Source organism: Anas acuta, chromosome 2 (assembly GCF_963932015.1).
Source record: "Anas acuta chromosome 2, bAnaAcu1.1, whole genome shotgun sequence".
Lineage (NCBI taxonomy): Eukaryota > Metazoa > Chordata > Aves > Anseriformes > Anatidae > Anas > Anas acuta.
This window is the reverse complement of record NC_088980.1, coordinates 155466065-155485350: the sequence shown is the minus strand read 5'-3', so window position 1 is coordinate 155485350 and position 19286 is coordinate 155466065. Positions and strand designations below refer to the sequence as shown.

The following is a 19286-nucleotide window of genomic DNA, read 5'->3' as shown; positions in this document are numbered from 1 at the left end:
CAGGGAGGTGGTGGAGTCACCATCCCTGGAAGTCTTCAAAAGACGTTTAGATGTAGAGCTTAGGGATATGGTTTAGTGGGGACTGTTAGTTTTAGGTCAGAGGTTGGACTCGATGATCTTGAGGTCTCTTCCAACCTAGAAAATTCTGTGATTCTGTGATTCTGTGATTCCTTTCTTTGTAGTTGTCTCTGACGTCTTTCAACCTTCAAAATAATAAAAATAAGGCACACTTCCAAAGCCGCATTAATTCGATACATTAATATAAGAGATTGATAAGGAGTAATCCAATTCATCTGATTCAGCAAATTCCCTGTATGGAAGCTTTTAGGGCAGATAAGATTCAGTCCCTGACAGAAATGTTTTATCTTCTGTGAGAGATAGTACAAGCATCTCTTTATTTCAGTCTGTTTGGTTGGAAATGTGTTTTTGACCTAGAAGTGTGAGCCTGCCGGTGTGAGGGTGAGATGACGTGGGGTGCATGAGGCTCCCTTGAGCTATCAAGGGCTCCCAGCAACACCCCCAAAGGAAAAGTGTCCCCGTTTTGGGAGAGAAGAGGAAGAGGAGACATGGCATTGCACTGCGGTGTCTGCAGATAGATAAGAAGCAAGTGATAAGGACTCATCCATGTGAAAAGTAGGAGTACAGATCATGAGCCACTTCTACATCAAAAAATTATATCGGCCTCACCAAGGGTGTAAAATTTGCCAAAATCTTGCTGAACCAGAATTGTGCTTGCATGTGACAGCGAAGTCCCAGTAACGAGTTGTGAGTGGCTGCAGGGCCACCCTTAACACCTTAAGGACTTTAAGGTGAATGTCAAGACACGGGCTTGGCAATTCATTTGGTCCGACAGAGCATAAGTCCACTGCCTGATGTAGTTACTTAGAGGAGCCTATGACCACAAAATATCCAGCTAATGTTAGACTAATGGGGTGAAATGTATAGGCAGAACATTTGTGTTTGACAAGTGCAGCTAAAAATATCGCCAGGTCTCTTTGCTGTTCCACGTACCATTGACTTAATGTTCTTTTGTGCCATTAATATGGGAAAGCACATAATCAGGAAGCAGTATCTATATATCTATATCTATATCTAAAAAAACACCAGCCCAGTGAACTAGGCAGAGCTCACTGAGTCACGGGATGGTGTTGGCTCAAAAGAGGCTTCTGGAGGTCTTCTCGTTGAAGCCCCTGCTCAAGAGCAATGGCAACTGCTTGGGTCTTCATTATGTGACATAAACCTCGGTTAAGGAAAATGGCAGGGTTCAATAATGTCTTATAACTTGTTCATGCTGGCTTCATACCTTCTGCTGACTTACCTTCATGTATTAAACTGTTAGGGATAGGGGGAAGAGACCCTGGTGAATGATCCAGTCAGAAGACTTGATGCAACTTGTGGGTTGGCAGTAGCAGATGTGATTTTGGGGGTTCTCTATGCAGGAACCCATCAGTCTGGATGTCAAGAGAGCTTTAAGATCAGGAGAGCTGCCTATCTCCACAAAGAAGGTTTTTCTAAGCCTTTGGAGGGAGCAGAGAGTAAGTTCCTACAGGACTTTAAGCAAGCAGAGTGCCAAACTATGTATGTTAGTACATCCTGGCTGATTAGGTGGCTGTCTTGGATGTTATATATATTAGAAATTATGAATGTGGATCTCATCTAGCATTTGCATGCTGTGCCATTGAGCAGATCCTGAAACTAAACACAAGGACTGTTTTAGGACAGCTGTCAAATTTGATGTCAGTGAAAGAAGTAACACTGGATGGCAATTACACCCAAAGTCTCATTTGGGGTATAATCAAAGCAACCTAGAATCCAATATGTTAGAGTTATCTGGACCCCAAAAGTTCAAGGAACTTACTGAATGTGGCACTACCATCTGATAGCCACTCCAAGATTAAGGGACAAGGACCAGAGATATGTTTTAAGAGATGGGCTTTTCTTTTTCAGTATGGGAAAAGGTGGATCCTAATCTCATGGTTTATACTTACCCTTTAGCTGTAATGCTTTCATGTAGGCAGCTGTGGGATTATTAATATAGATTGCTCAAAATCAGTCCAAGATTTGGAGCTGGCACATGCCTCCTGGTACTGCACAGCACACACTGTGTAGTACACTTGAGTTAGCTGGCAAGCAAGCAGGAGGTGAAAATCTCTTCTCTGCTCCTTATGAGCCAAGCCAGCATCATTTACCCAAGACCTCATGTCCCTGAAGTTCACCAGATCTTCGTTCTGCTCCAGAAGTCAGTTTTTATCTGAAAAACAAACAAACGAAACAAAACAAAACAAAAAAAACCACTTTTCTGTCCATTTGGGAAAGAAAGAAAATAAAAATATTTAGGATCACTCCCTGTAGCTTCTTGCATTTAAATCTGAAACTGTCGTGATGTAGGATCCCTTTATTTATTTATTTATTTATTTATTTATTTATTTATTTATTTATTTAAAAAAAAAAAGAAAGGTCATATGCTTCAGGAACACCTCTGCTGTGGTGCTTTAATGGATAATGCTGCTGTATTTGTTTTGGTAATTTGTCAGCTGGATCCATGTGCACAGCCCTTTGGCAGCTGTTGCATAAACCTAGCATGCTTACAATTTGGAATGAACGGCTGGCTTTTAAGCACTAAGAGTGCAAGGAAGCATGCTTAGGCTGATTGCTCTGCTATTACAGTGCACTGAATGTGACTTTCTCTGTTTTCTTTTCTTCTTGTGTACCTACCTGCACAAATGCAATGATTTTCACAACATGGTTGTAAATGTATAAATTTTTAGCTTAGTTACATCTACAATAGCTTGCGTTGCAGCAAGGCAACGGAGAATCCAGCCATGGAATATTTTATTCCGTTCATAAGCCTCCATTCAGGAAGAGGAGAAACATTATTGATCTTTCATCAGGTAATTTTCTTCTTTCAAGTACCTGCAGTGGACTCTTAAAAGCAATTCCTAAACTGAATCCATTTTCCCCCAGAGAACAAATTTGCTATCAGCAGCAAAGGTTTCTGACAACGGGACTTAGAGTTTTCACATCTGAATGGATTGAAACAACTGGGTATTTCCATTGTCCTTCACTGTAAACAGAGGGTTGATGTTTCTGAGTTCATTATGTGCTTGGTCCATTGCCTTCTGCCAGCAGAAAAAGATAGTCTTGCCTTACCCGAAACAAACTTCAGAGCCTGTCGGTTTACAATGAACTTCCTCGGACCTTTTCTCCTGTTTGTTTATTGTTTTACTATATATTTGTGCCCGATTATTAGGGAAATATCTCTTCAAAGTTTAATTTTTTGGACTGCTGGCAGTGCATTTTAATTGTTGCTCTCCCCCCTGGAAATATACGTCCTTCTGGACACAGCCTGAGACATTTTGCTATGGACCATGGCTGGTGATTTGCACAATTCCCGTAATAGCAATGCCTTTTGGGTGCTAGTGCAAAATTTATTGCCCCACAAAACGGGGTCTTCGTTCACATGGTTACTCTTGCGGGTGTTTTATTGGCCAATAAAGGGCCTTGTGTTTTTGTAATCTAACTGCTGGGCTGTTTTATGATCTGTTGTTGGCTGGCGGGTGGTGGGGAAGAGCGACTCGTGGCACTTTGGGAATTACACATTATTGTCACCTGAGAGTCTGAAGGATCTTTAAATTGATGAAATGTTGGGCTGATCAGCAGACAAGCCTCACCAGTAGCATTTCTTTTAAGAGTTTCTCTCTCATTTATTTATTGATTTATTTATTTATTTGAAACCTAATCATTCCTGAAAAGAGACAAAGACATTTTTTTCTGCCAGCTAAATTCAAGCATTGCTAGAAAGGTGATGCAAGGCAGAGGGAAACATAAGTTGAATTGAAAGGACAGTGAAGGAGGTAGGAAGAAAAGTATTTAGAGATCAAGAACTCAATATTTTAAGTGTATTGCACTCTGCACAGGATAAATATATTAATTTCCCTTGCATTTCACAGCTTGCCCTGATGTTCAGAAAGTTGCAGAGATGTCATTTAAAGAGGCATATGAAGCATACAGGATAGAGCAATAGGTGGTGAGTTGACTGCGAAGATCCATTTCTCTTCCCTGCACAATTCCTTTTAGTCATCGCTGTGCTTTTAGAAAATGAAATGCAGTATGAAAACAAATAAAGCCATAACAAAAAAATTTACTTTCAAGCAAACATAGTTTAAAGTTGTTTTCCATCATATATTTTTTTGTTTTTTCTTTTTTTGTTTTTTCTTTTTTACCCTCTCTTGCTCAAAAATCAGAAGAAATCAAACCTTGACACATGTGCCTCAAGGGAATATGTTCAGAAGGTGCCAACCTTTTCACCAACTTTGACTTTTACATTTCACATTGTACTTTAAAATGGATCTTTCCTCCAACTGGCTTCCATATCTGCGTACTGCTGTTCTCCAAAATCCTTTCCAGGGCAGGAATAGGAGGAAGAGAGAGAAAACAAGACCAAGTTGTGCAGCTGGGCAGGGGCTACAGGGTCTGGCTGAGGAAAAGAAATGTGTTTGAGCACATAAAGTCACTAGATAAAGATTTTTTTTTTATTATTATTTTTTTTTGTGGACAGAAAGGTCTTTGTGTTTATGTGCTTTGTGATACATGAGAGGTCCAGAGGATGCTTTTTCTGTTTAGGAAGATAGGATCTTGCGGCACATGGATTCTGCAGATGCATGAAGTAGACTTTTCTGGGATGGCCAGATATGCTGAAATCCCAGATGCCTAATCCCAAAATCTTCATGTCCCATCTTGATGGGTTTTCCAGGTGGAAAAGAAAAACATCACAAGAAATACAGCTTGCAGGATCTTTATACACCTGTCTTGGAAACCAAAAGCTATGCCACTGGCTCTGCTGTATTCCATGCCAAATTAAATGAATTTGCTAAATGCTCAGTTTCTCTGCATAACACTTCAGTATTAGTGGATTTTGCATCTATCTTCAACATCTGTTGAAAATACCAGTCCACATGCATGTGGTCAGTTTAACAAACTGATATTTAGGGTGAAACATTTATTAACGTCAATAGGAAGGTTCATGAAGGGTTTCTTCAGTGTCTAAAATGTGCACTTCTGACAAACGTGACACCCCACTGTGCTGTTGTTTTTTTTTGAGAGTGTCTTCACATTGCCTGCCAAGGAGATCAGCGCGTATTAAACCTTCCTCCAAGCTGAGCTGTGAGCTTCTTGGTTACTTTTCCTCCATTTGTCATCTGGGACAGGGTGGTCCATATAACTTCATTGGATACATTTCCTTTGCCAATATGCTTCCTTCTGAAATACGGAGCACTCAATTCCTGCTATGGTTAAACACGGAGCATTTGCTTTTGTGCACTGGTGCAGTGTTTCGTGGATCTTTGTATGTTTAATCTTAAAGCTGAGCTTCTCAGAGATGATAAACCATCTTTTTTTTTTTTTCTTTCCCCTTTAGACTACAAAAGAATTACTTGGTCATTGTCTTTCTATTTAGATTTTTTGCTAGTTAAAGGATGGACATTTTTCACAGGTTTATAGGACAACCTGTTTGCTACACATTGACAATTCAGTGGTACAATCACTGCTAATGCCTTTTCTTTCTCACTTAAATCCTGACCAAGGGATTGGGTTTAGGCATGTTGCTTAATTTAAGTATACACATAGAAGTCCCTTAATACCTCTAGCTGGAAATGCACAAAAAATAACAGCAAGCTGAAAGGTGTTTGTTTGCCTTAGATTTCTTGCTCACTTCACAAAATAGCAAAACACCTCACGGTCGTTTGAGTGAAATGGTTTCATTTTTCAATTAAAATTGCCTGGTTTTAAGCAAAGTTGGCTTTTCTTAAATGAAACATGACTTTTCTTGTGTGAAAATGCCTCTGTCCCAGAAATTTGTACAATTTATTCCCTTGTTTCATCTATTTTCTCTGGATCTTCTTGCCACCGAAAAAAAAAATAAAATGGCAAGAAAACAAAGGAAACAGCAAAAGCAGAAGAAAAAAAATACACCAGAAAAACAGGATGAAGCCTTGAAATATCTTCATCTCTTCAACGAAACTTTTCATACTCAGAAGTGCAAAGCACCAGCTCTTTTATTAATGATGGTTTCAGTGTAGTTTCTCAAGGAGAGCAAAGGCAATCGATCACTCATTCACATCAGTAAAGTGCCCTTCATCTTTACTTTTCACAGCAGCGTACTGAGTATTAAACCCACGTTAAATGCTAAAGCTAAGAGAGCAAGTGTGGGAAGGATAATAGGCTAAATTAATCTGCAGGGCAATTTATCTACAGGCCATTTGTCCCTGTCCTTCCTACATACATGTCTGCATGTAGGACACGTTCTTCCACACTCATCCACCCCAAATCACTCATCGAGTCAATCCAAATTGCTTCATCAGTTGGGATTCACAGAAAGAAACTGATAAAGGCATTGGTGTTTAAGAAAGGGGCTGGTTTAGGGTTCACTGAAGCAGTGAAAAGTTCACTGAAGCACCAGAAAGAGTCAGGGTTTTGGGGGTATGCAGACGTGGCAGTTCCCTGTACTCCATGTGCCATGAAGGGATTTATGCGAAATTCCTAAATAGGGGGACCTAGGCTTCTTCTTTATCTGGTGCTCTTCCCAAATGCAGAAGCTAATGCCTACAGGAGTATATAATATGAGAAAACGTATTGAAGCAGATCCAACAGTTGGCTTTTTTTATCTGCACAAAGTCCGTGGGATTTTGGTATATTGCTTCTCGCATTTTGTGTCTGTGGCTTTCAGCCTCTGCTCTGAAAAATAGAAATAAACAAACAAACAAAAAAAAAAAAAAACAAACAGAAGTTTGCATAAATTGGACACCAAGTCCTTAACGTTCCCCAAAAGAATTGGGGTTAGAAAATTAAGACAACATCTATTTTTTCCAGAAATTTCAGGGAAGGGGTACATTTTCTAATCCTCTTGTACAGTATATAAAATGTTTTCTGTGTTTGCAGACTGTGTGCGGGATGCAGGAAGCATGTTGTTCTCCTTGTGTCTCTCTGCAAGTTGTCTGGCTCCATTAAGTCCTGCTGCAGAGTCCAAAATGAAGCAAACCTGAGCCTTAGATGGGCGTAGTGCTCCTGAAAAACCTAGAAAGACAGCTTTCATCCAAACTTTGAGTAAATTACTGGAAGAAAGGCATGGTAACAACCGTATAGAGATTGCATGTTGCTTTCTGGTGTTGTTACAGCCACCTCTGTGCCTCTGAGAGCTGCTGCAGGGATGCATCCCCATCACCTTTTCATCATGGACATCGAGCAGAAATGCAAAAGACACAACAGAATTAGAAAGCACGAGTGAAGCTATCAGAATGCTCATGGTTTGATGACATTTATTGTAGGGTGATAAAAGGATTATCGGGGTAATACCAGGAACACCGGTGACTATTAAGAGCTTGCAGAGGGCAGATGAGGTCCTCAGGCTGGGCAGGAGGAACCTGCCTGCTTTTTGCAGAAACATGATGCAGGGCAAGGGACTACTTCAGCGCAACACAAGTAACACAAGTTGTAAAAATGGTTAAAAAGAAGTCATTTGTTTATTAGCACCAACAGGGAAAAAATGGCTATCGTGATCAGTAGGCACCAGGGTTCATCAAAATGAAATTATGGCAAATTAAATTAATTTCTGTCTCTGATAAGCTAAGAGGCTTACTGACTAATGAGAGGGGGGTGTAATATAGCTCCGTTCTGGCAAGGCGTTCACAAAGGATCCAAGGGGCTCTTTTATTAGGAAATAAAGTGAAACTCAGAAAATTAAAAGTGAACTGGGGAGTAGTGTGGGTGAGAGAAGCAGAAGTCACTTGAGTTGTGACTAATGGCAGCGATGGCTCTAAGCTGCTTCCCGTGGGGTCCTGCTTTGAGCACTCCCTGAGCTGTCAGTAATGACCTGACAGATGGAGTCCGAGGCGATGCTGATTTAATCTGTAGGTGATACGGGGTTAAGAGGGGGTCTTATATACAGTACTGGACATAATTTAGTTGAAAAAACACAAACCTGCATCCCTGGCAGCAGGTCAATGAATAAGCTGCTTGCAAAGAGTGGTCAAATTCTGTAGGAGAGCAGCATCGATTAGGGCAAGCGATCTCCTTATTTTAGCAACAGTTGCTTCTTCATTTTTAATTATTTGTTTGTAAGAGTCAATAAAAATAAATAAATAAATAAATAAATAAATAAATGAAAAGAATAGTGCCTGATAGGTATTAAAAAGACCATGGAAAATTTAACTAGGGTTTGCAGTGTTGTCTTAATTGCCTTGGTCACATTTCTGTGATTAAATTTATGAGGACTTCTGTCTGACCCCAAGTCAGATGTTTTAATCCAGAATCCAGCCCCCCTGCAGCCATGATCATCTCCAGAGATGACGCAGCACCAGAGCCAGGTGAAATACCTCCCCTTCTCTTCCCACCCAACCACAGACCATCCCCTGTGTTCCACGAAGAAAAATAGCATCACATCTCCTAATACTTTCAAGTGACAAGCAAATTGGAAATCTATGATGCTTTTATTATAGAATATTGTGTGTCTTGAAACTTGGAAGTAGCAGTCCATTTTTCTCCTGAGTTTTACTCGGCTAGATGATTTACACCCATGCAAAAGGGCTTTGCTGACGGAACAGAATTAGAACTCTTATTTTGCTCTATTGTATATGGTTCCTCAGCATGCAGAAGCAGTTCCTAAAGGGAAAAAAGAGGAAAAGAAAAGAGTTTGACTGTCACGGTGGAGCTGGAAGAAGTAGATTTATCCAGTCTTCCTTTGGTGACTTTAACAATACAGTAAAGATAATTTAAAGCTTGGTAAAACAACTGTTCCTCCTAGCTCATCTTTCTGCTTTGTTTACATCTGCAATAAATACTCAGAGGTGAGAGATGCCCACTGCTTTCATCCTTTCCTGCTTGCAGCAGCAGAGCCAGCAGCCCTGGGGGACGACGCATGGGCTTGTCTGTGGCCATGAGCTATAGCAGTCTAATGCAGCACGACTTTCCATCCTATTGGTGTTTGCTAACACAATTGTTGGACATATCAGCCTGGATATATCCGTAGCTCTGTTGTAGGACTGTAGGAGACACCCAAAAAGCGGTGGGTTGCTGCTGTAGGGTGGGCTTCTCTGCAGCACCTCTGCACAGACCATGAAGGACCTCTGTTGGCTTTGGGGTTGGAATTGGCATTTTCTAAAGCTGAACACCTAGGTCAGGTGGATAAAGGAGAATCAGAGCCTTCAGGGACTAAAAGTACTCCTTGCTACTCCATGGCTGTCCCTGTGGCCAATGTGTAAGGTTTTATATACATGTAGTTAGAGTTTGCTGAGTCCTATCTTCAGCCCCCACAGATCTTCACAAAATCCAGCTGTACGACAGGCAAGAGGCTGGCTAAAGTTTTACAATGCAGATAATTTCCTTGTGCATGCTTGATGCACCCTTACATATTTATGCCTCTGACAAATATGGAATATATTTAAATGCAGATACCCAACCTATTTCTGCTTGAGCCACAGATTGTGCTGCTCAGTGCCCTGCTCCATGTACTGTAATTTTTACCTTTCTATGTACAAGAAAACTGCAGGGAGTGGTAAGCATTACAGCTGCTCTGTAAGAGGCAAGTGAAGGGATTAATGAATGCTGTGTTACCCGGCTTAGTTGTGCCCAAACCTACTTGACCTCCCAGCTCTTTAAATGCCTGCTCCATTGCTGTGTAGTTGAACTGTCCCAAAGGCGATACTAAATCTAATGAGGTTTAAACTAGCATTGTAAATGTATCCTTGGATCTGTACCTGAAAATCTTATTATTGGTCTTATATCAGGGGTAGATGAAAGTAAAATAAGCCATTCCTTCTATTCTAAGTGGAAATGCCTTTCACCTGCTGCAAATAGAAAACAAAGCTCTTTGGGATTGTTGTGAATGGCAGCAGGCATGGTGAGGCAGAGCAAAGTCTGTCCTCTGTCGGTCTTTGTGGTTGCATTTGGGGTCTGATTATTTTGTGTTGACCTGGTCATTCAGCCTCAATGAATGACACAAGCAGTAGTGAAGCTCCCTCGTTCCATCCCTGCAGAGAGCAGAAGCAGCCGTCACCACATCTGCATCTCCGCTATGCTCATTTTAGAACAGGATAAATAAATTACAGATACGATCGCTCAAAGAACAAGCCGTAAGCAGTTGCATGCTGGGGTTTATGGATTCAGTGGACCACAGTTCCCTGGTAGAGAAAACAGCAGCCATAGGAAACTCTTAGGCAGCAGCGTGCTATCTCTTGTATTATTTAGTGCATTGTCTTTGCAATCTCCGTGCGTACAGAAATGCACAGCAAGAGGTGTTATTCTTCCTAAGAGATGGACTTTTTGTTTTTACTCTTAGAGTGCTAATTTTCACAGTACCGATGTAGCCAGATAAGTCTTTTACAACGTTTATATTTTAGGCGCTCCGTATCTCTGTAGACTATTTAACTTGCTGTTGTGTGGAGGACTTTTTCAGAAGCACATTGTATTCATCAGAGACACCCCTTTAATTAACTTGCACACTTCCATGGGGAGAGGAATATAAAGAAAACTAATAATAATAATAACAATAATAATAATGGCATATCTTGTTACCATTACATATTAAAATAAAATGCTGCAGGGGGCAAGTTTCAAGGCCCCTATTTTTTAATGAAGATCTTAATAGCATTTAATGTAAATTAAATATAATCATTTTCTGATTCCTGAGCATATCTCTGAGGCTAAAGAGTAAGAATTTAATTGTGCTGGCAATATAGTGGGTAATGCTAAAATCAAGCACTAACATGTTAGTTAAATGCATTTTGAATTAAGAGGTGGAAAGCAGAACTTTTAGTTTTTGTACTCCTTTTCCCAGTTTTTTTGTAGTAGTAGCCCAGTGCAAAGTCTGTGTGAGGTGTGGATTTATTACACAAGGTATCTGACATCAAATTTGCATTAAAATAAAAATGCAGGAGACTTTCTTTAACTTTAGAAATTAGGCAGAACAGATGCAAAAGCCTAACAACCCTTTTTACCTTGGGGATGGGCAATTGCTGTTATGCACATCCCTGACTTGTCTTGTAGGCAGATTATTTAATGTGGTCTGGACAGCAGCTCCAGTGTTGTGAAAGGCTCAGTCTTGAGATGGCTCCTTAAGGAATTCATGCCCTTGGTGGCAAGATTTACTTGATTAAAACATTGGGGCTGAGGCTAACTGTGTAGTCCTCAAAGCAGATGATGTGACAGGATTCAATTCCCAGATCCCTCTCCTGTGATGATGGCAATATGGAATACCTGCCTGTGGTCGATATGACCTCTTCCATCTCAAATTAAAAGTGATGCAATTAGTCAGCTGGTGTTTTGGGTCCTGGGATCATAAATAAACGATATGTATTTTGATGAATGGATCCAGAAATGTTATCTTAATTTAACTAATGAGAGCTCAGAGTAACCAGTTATCTGATCCAATCTTCTCTTCATATTTGATTTTTTTTCTTTCCTGTATGGCATCTATGACTTCTCTGCACTTGCTCTTACATCTGAATTACTGTTCTGCAGCTAAGAGATGTCATCTTCATGGTACGCTAAGCTTTCACTTGTCTACCTGTTAGGTCCAATGTATTAAATTAATGTACTTTTATCCTAGAGAGGATTTTATCCAAGGATTTTGTCCTAGACAGGATTTTTTATCCAAAACATGATCCACCTGTTTTGTCTGCACGGGGAACATGATTTAGTGGATGAGAACTTTCCTAGGGGGATGAATATTGCAGTTCTTGGTGTCTACATCCATCTGCTCTGACCAGGTAGAAATGACAGTCAGTGGAGTGCTTGCTGAGAGGGTTCAATGTGTTTGTAGATAAAGTTGTGCTTGGAAAAAGGCCAGGTTTGGGGTCTGTAAGATGCATCTTACAAGATGCACTTTCTGCAGAAAGCAAGTCTTGAAAGAGTTGGCCTCTATCCGTGCTGACAGAGCAGTAAAGAAGGCGCTGAAGGGCTGGGACTGGCCCTGGGTCTTCAGGACAGAGGGACCCTAATGAGTTGTCTTATCAGTTTTTTAATCAAGGAACTCCATTCACTCTTCATCCCGCCCCCTCTGAAAAAGAGTAGCTGACAAATGAGTTTTTCAGTACAACTGTGACTTAAATGTGTCCTCTAAGGGAGAAAAAAGATTGTTTTCTCTCGGTGGTTTTTTGAGCCTTTCCTGAGTTTTTGATTGAAATATAATTGAAAGCCACCCCTTCCTCAATAAAAAGATTCGAAGTTCTCTCTGTAGAAGTTTAGAGACTGAAAATACCCCAGTGACCTTATGATGCTTGGGAACCAGGGGACTGAGGTAATAAGTGCCTTTGGGCAGCATTTACATCTCTTCCCCCAACTTTGTGTGGTACTGAGCAGAGACACCAGCAACCAGTCCTTAAAGAAATAGTGGTACTGGGATTTGGGGTGAAAAGGAAGGGGAGAGCCATGGCTGGAGAAGGGGCTGGTTTGGCTCCTTGCCCGCCTTTTTCAGTGCTGGTAATATCTTCTTTGGATATAGCATATCATTAGCAGGGAGGTGACCTCAGTGAGGAAATTCATCCTGCTCAGCATCTGCCTCTTAGAATTCCTTCTAAGCAATGCAGCTTTTTTGGACAAGCCATCAGACAACTCCCCAAACCCATCTCTTTCTCCTATACAACCCTACTTTTGACACTTTCAGTTGCCATACCAACCGTGATGACCTGGCTAACTGCCCATGCTCCATTTTCACCTTATCTTCCCCCACTGAATTTGCAGGTCTATTGTCTGTGTGCTAATCACAACAGGGACATTTGGGGTATCTTTCAAGGATTTCCTACAGCCTCCTCATTCCTGCTTGAGGTCCTGGACTTGCACAGTCTCGCTGTGGCTCCATGTGATGTGTGGTGTGTTGTCTCGACCACTCTGCAGCTTGAGGAAGTTCTGTAAGTGTCTCATTATGCAATTAATTTCAATTGCAATTCCCATCGTCTCTCCTCCTCTGCAGGCACGCGACCCAGCAAGAGACTAATAAAACCATCACGACTAGCACCAAAGCCATCAAGCAGCTGTCTGAGGTTGTCAGAGGCTCATCCAGGGTACGTGTCATTCAGGATGCTGTTGGGAGAGGGTGCTGGGCCTTGTGGAGGGAGGAATAATGAAAAAAAGAAGTGGGTAGTGGGTGCTTTAAAGCTGTTAACTACATGTCTTGTTTTAAGTTCCTGTCCTGTTACACAATAAGCATAACTTGTGTTTGTATTTAAATCACAAGTGGAAAAAAAACAGCTGCATAAAGCAGTTTTCCCCAAACCTGGATCATCTGGGATTGGAAAGCAATGATTCAGTAACAAAAACTAGCTGACATCTTTCTCAGGGGCTCCCACAGTTTGGGTGAAAGCACTCCAGAAGTTGTCCAGCTCTACATGAATGTGTAATTGGGTAAAAACTCAGTAGTGCAGCAGGTGCACTGGGTGCCAGTGGGTTTGGAAATGTGTTCAAGTGTCCAGAAAGAGCAGAGCAGTGCATTTGTCTATGATGTGTATTCAGTGCTGTATCCTAGCAGGCAGGCAGCGGTGGGGGCAGATAATAACTGGCTATATGGCCAGATCAGAGCTGAATTTTGAATTACAATTTACCCTACAGCAGTTCCATCTGTTGTGTGGACAGACTGGTGTTCTGCATTCAGTATGTTCAACTCATATGGACATCGTTGTCAAAAGAGTGCCTCCCATTCCCTGGTTCCCAGTGCAAGGGCTGGGCAAGCAGATGATGTCTGACCTTTCCATAAAGACCTTTAGACCCCAAAATGTCCCTGCTGACTTTGTCCCATGGTATGCATCTTGGGGAAGAGCAGCAGCTCGCCGTATGGCATCCCTGGGGAGCAAACTCCAGCTGGAGTGAGATTTGAGATGTTTCAACTGCATAGCAGGTGATTCAGCAGCTGAAAAAAAAAACAAAAAAAAAACAGTTCTTTTATCCTTGACTATGGACACCAGTTTTCTATCACGTTCTTGCTTCTAGCATCCGTGTATTTTCTGGGTCAGAAATTTACCCGAACTGGGGTTAACTCTCACTCATTTTTGCCATTCCCCAAAATCCTGTACTACAACATTGTTTTCACCATCCTCACACCTGGAGGAAACTCTGCTCTTAAAATAGAACCAGGCTTTGTCCAGGTGGTTTCTACAGATCAGATTTAAGTTACTTGCAAGCAGGAATCTCAGAAAAGGATTTAAGAGTCAAATCACCCCAGACAACCTTAATAAGTGATAGAAGACCATGTGCAAATCAAACCACCTAAAAAACAAATGCATAGTGGTGTTCCCCAGAGGACAGGGAGGGAAATGTGTGTTAACGACATGTTCTTCACTTATAGGTATCAACCTTAATGTTTGGAGGTCGTTAACACATTATTTTGGTTCATGATGGCAAGGCCTATTTTTTTTTTTCCCTTTCTCTTGCACACTCTGAGAATAATTACACTAGATCCTGATGAAACAAAAATTGTCTTTTTTTGAGGTGTGGAGATCTGGGCTGTTTCATGTTGATCTCTGGGTTCCATTTTGTGACATAAATTGGGACCAAAAGGGAATCAGCCAAGGGCACGTTAAAACCAATTATAGTGTCACACGAGAACGTCATTATTAACCTTTGAAGCCAATGTTGTGTCCACTGAAAACTGTCAGCAGAACAGCTTTTACTGTCATGTGGAGAAAAATTGCTAAGTTAAAGGGGGAATATTTAGGAGCTGAAGGAAATTGACACATAAACAATTATGGTAATATGAGGAATAAACTCACCGCTCTCTACTGGCATCACATAATAACTTTTTCTGCTCCCTGGTCAATTCATTTAACAGATTTTTTTTCCTTAAACTCTTTTTTTTCTAACCGTGTGCAGTTTAAATAATTAAACCTACAAATTTTTATATAAAGTCTGTAGTCCTTCTCCCTTATATAGAGTTAATGATTCTGGTGGGTATCGACTGCTGGGTCGGCAAGTCCCTCTTGGGGATCTGGGTAGCATTTCAAACTTTCTTCCCATAAAATTTCTCACAGCGTGAAAAGCCTTCCATTAATTTGGAGCTTTATAGTCAGTCCTTTCCAATCTTTTATTCTATGTATTGCTTTGAATGCACACACATGGAAAGCTAACAAAAAACAACCTTTATTTGCCCCTTATTTTCCAGCCATAGTGCAGAGCCAGCAAGGAACGTGGGGGGAGTTTCTCTGACTTCCCTTGAAGCTCCAGGTGCTGCTGGAGTCAGGATTGCCCAACTGGGCAACCTGGTAGTATTTCAGGAGCAAAGATACTGATCTAAGTGGATCTGTGTGATACAAGGCAGGAGACTGATGTAAAATAGCACATGGTTATTTTAGGGCTTTGTTTAAACTAATCTCAAAGGGCTTAAATAGAGAGGATCTGGATTCCAGGTTTCTGTAGGATGAGTGCTAGACCATTAGATCAGCTCTCCAGGGTGGCAATCTTGTCTTATTTTGTGTATGTAACAAAGTTTATAGACCTTTATTGGTAGAATGGGAGTAATGATATTTGCCCTGTTCTAAAAAAGGTTTTAAATCTTTGCATGATGAACTGTACAACTAAGATATTCTTCTCCACAAAAATACTACCATTAAAAATTAAAGATGTTTATCCTATCCTTCATAAAATACACTTTTGCATTCTTAAGCAGTTGTCTGAAACGGCTGAAAGTGCTGTAAAGTGAACGTTTTGGAGTAGTAGCTTTAGCATATATTGGGTTTTGTTTGCTTAGTCTGAGGCTGGGTTTTAGTAAGTAGAAGCAGCATACAATGCTACAGCCATTTTCTTCTCATTATGGTATTAAGGTCTTTATTTGCTTATGTTTCATGAGTCTTTAAGAACAGTTATGGAATTGAGACTCCTTCCACGTAAGCAGGCTGGAGAGAAAAAATACTCCCCTATATTTTGCTGGCACAGAAGGTGTCCAGCTCAGATCACAGACTATGCTGTAGTCCTAACACAAGTGTTATATTGAGTATCAGAGATGGCATTTTTGGAACTTCCAGAAAGAGAAAAGCACTGTAGCATCCTGGCATCCCCAGTGAAATTGGATTTTTTTTTAATTCCACCTGTCAGTTTTGTCCACCTTGTTTATTTGGTGTCTCCCACTAGAACTTTTCCCAATAATTAGGGTCAACTCAGGTGGTTTAAGTCAACAGTTTCATTTATCTCTACAGACCTGCTAACCAGTCCTTTTTTTTTGTTTTTGTTTTTTTTTTTGTTTTTGTTTTCCCCAATACAGCAGGAACGACTTCAGCTGGACAGGCTGAAGAACCAGCTGTCTGATGCCATCCAGAGATATGGAGCTGTGCAGAAGGTAAGGGGCTCTCTCTTCCCCCCTTCAGTGCATGAATTTGGGATCATGCTAAGTGGGAGCAAGCGTGGCTCCCAGAGGTGTGCAACATCTGCATAGTGCTCATCTCCATAGCTGCTCACATGTAATTCCCTCCCTCTTTTATTTTATCAGCCCAGTAGTGAGTGCATCATTATATTGAAATATGCACATGCATGTGACTGCTGAACAGCTCTGCAACAATAGCAAAAAAATACAATAAATGGTGCCTTTGCAGGCTGTGTATCTAGTGGATGCTCAGTGGTACCCCTGGCTGAGCCATGACATTTTTGTGCATTTCTCCACTCAATAAGAGAGCAAGAAGTGGTTGCACAGCATCCCTTTCCCCTTCTCTGTTTGCAGATAATGTATGGGCAATGCTGGTATTTATGCTAAATGTTAGCCCACTGTATGGCTGTGCCGCTCTGTGTTTCTGCCAGAAAGTTTCCAAATGCATCTTGTGGGTTGGACCTGTCACAGAGATCAAGCTGTTTAATTAAACAAACAAAACCTGAACTCCAGCTCTTCCGTTCACATCTTGCTCTCCCACTTTACCCTGGGAGACTCCACTGATGTGCACATTTGCTTTGCTTTTAAACACTGTAGTAGCAGCCTAAATTTACCATCCTCAAACCACGTCTCTCTCCCACACTGCTACCTGCACATAACAAATCTGAACATTAAATCAAGTTCTGTGCAAATACAACCTGCACAAACTCTCACTGCTTTCTTATACTACTACACTGAGTTTGGGAAGAATATACTGGAATTATACTTCTGTAAAGAAATTTGACTGGTAACATAAACTTAATAACATATCTCTATTGGAACCACTCTGATTGATTGCCCAACATTTGCTGGCTATGATTAAAAAATAATAATTAAAAAAAACTATTCAGAAACTCAAGTATGGGGACTTTAAATTAAATGACTTTATCCCATTAAATGAGAGTTTGGAAGGATCCAGGTAAAGGACCCCACCCCTTTATGCACACACCTTTTTCATACTTTTTTTAATGCTCATGACTACAATCCATCTGAACTGTACGTGTGGCTTTTCAAAAAAAACCACAACTGTCATCAATTCAGAAGTGCCAAAATTAGCCACCACATTTTGTGAATGCCCGGTTGCGTCAGGAAACCAATCTGAGTGGTAAATTGCTACTTATCCACGTCCTAGCTGTCATTTCTTAAATATACGTTTCGATTTTGATAACCTTGTCATTCTGGAAGCTTTGAAGACTTTTAATTCCTGCAAGACCAAACTTTTTCATGCAGTTATACTCCCTTTCTTTTTCTAAACAGCAAGAGCTTTGTCTTTGTCTTGCTCTTTAAAAAGCAGAAAAAATAACTTCATATGATTTCTTCCCTAAATATTTGTATTCTGTTTTCTGAACCATTTTCCTTCTTTTTTTTCTTTTTTCTTTCCTTTGTTTCTTTTTAATTGAATTGAATTTTATTTTCCTTTTTTACAGAAAATAGCAGAGAAATCCAAAGCTTTGCTTCCTACTGGGCAGAGAAGTAGCAAACAGGTAAGTTCGTGTGTGTCTCGTGGAACTATTTTTCTGGTCTTTCTGGGGGTTTTGTCTACTCTGAAATTCAACAAAACAGTCCTGTACCCACTACCCTGGGAGCTGGGCTCTTAGGCTAAGTGAAATCACACTCCAAGTGTAATTTTGTCAAAGGAGGTAAGATGTTTTTTTATCAAAGCTCTATCCTCAGTTTTAAGATATAGTATTCTGTGTTCTTAATCTACATTAAACTGTGGCTAACAACTATAAACATATGCAAATGCAACCTTTTTTTTCCCCCATTTTCTCCCTATATTAGGAAGTTTGTCAATAAACAAATACTGTATGTTGTCAGAGTATGAATAATTCTGTGCTTATATTTAGATTCATGCATGCATTCATGTGTGTGTATTTATATATGATGAAATGTGTGTCTGTGCAAGTATGTAACAAGGGTATAAATGTGTGCATGTGTATATAGGCATGTATATGCATATATATATACACATAGCAATACAAACACATATATACATATAAACGTGAGTGAGTTTAAGACATCTCCACAGATTTCCATGAGATGTTTGATGCCAGGAGATCAGATAAGCTGTAGCATGAGTCCAGCAGAGAATAGGTTGTCCTTTCAAGTCCTACACACAGAACAGCTTTTAGGTGTTTGTACATGATACCTTGCAACCAAAAAAAACCAGAACTGTATGTCTAATTTTACTAATTATTTTTGATACCCTTGATACTCTCATCTTTATCTCCTTTTCTTTTCTTTTCTTTTCTTTTCTTTTCTTTTCTTTTCTTTTCTTTTCTTTTCTTTTCTTTTCTTTTCTTTTCTTTTCTTTTCTTTTCTTTTCTTTTCTTTTCTTTTCTTTTCTTTTCTTTTCTTTTCTTTTCTTTTCGGGGTGGTTAACAGATTTGCTGCTTTTTTAATGACTCTTTTTTCCCTACCTTGTTGTACTACATGGTTTTCCAAATCCTCTTTAATGTGTATGTAAGAAATATTTGTAACACTAATGCTTCTTGGTGAGGGAGGGTGGTGATGTCACTGAAGACCCTACCATTAGGGTAAGTCAATGGACCAGAGCTTTAATATTAGATAGATTTTAAGCAGTTATGATTCATCATCAAACCTTGTTCTTATTTGCTTGGGTTTAGGTGTCAATGAACTGAAGGCCTTTGAGTTGCTAAAGTGCTAATGTATTCCTTTACCCTTGCCGAGCATTTCCAGTGGCACTGCTGGATTGATTGTGCACAAACGTTGATTTTCAGCTATGCATTTATAGAAATGTTATACTTTTTTTTGTGTGTGTGTCTGCCAACTGGTGATCAGTATTGGACACGAGAATTTTCTGTGGTCACAAATGGCATACTCTTGAATTATGGTCAAATCCCACAAATGTCAAACAGTCATCTTAATGGTTGAGTCTGGGGGGAAGGAG

The 19286-nt window shown here is 40.3% G+C and overlaps 1 protein-coding gene across 3 annotated transcripts in view; it reads left to right on the top strand.

Moving 5' to 3' along the window:
- Positions 1-19286, top strand: part of TSNARE1 (t-SNARE domain containing 1) — a 454966-nt gene that overhangs the window by 186400 nt on the left and 249280 nt on the right. For all 3 annotated transcript variants that reach the window (XM_068672755.1, XM_068672754.1, XM_068672756.1), the window contains 3 exons: positions 12962-13052; positions 16238-16312; positions 17803-17859. In XM_068672755.1, the coding sequence (XP_068528856.1) occupies positions 12962-13052; positions 16238-16312; positions 17803-17859 (223 nt within the window). The remainder of the gene's footprint in view (positions 1-12961; positions 13053-16237; positions 16313-17802; positions 17860-19286) is intronic.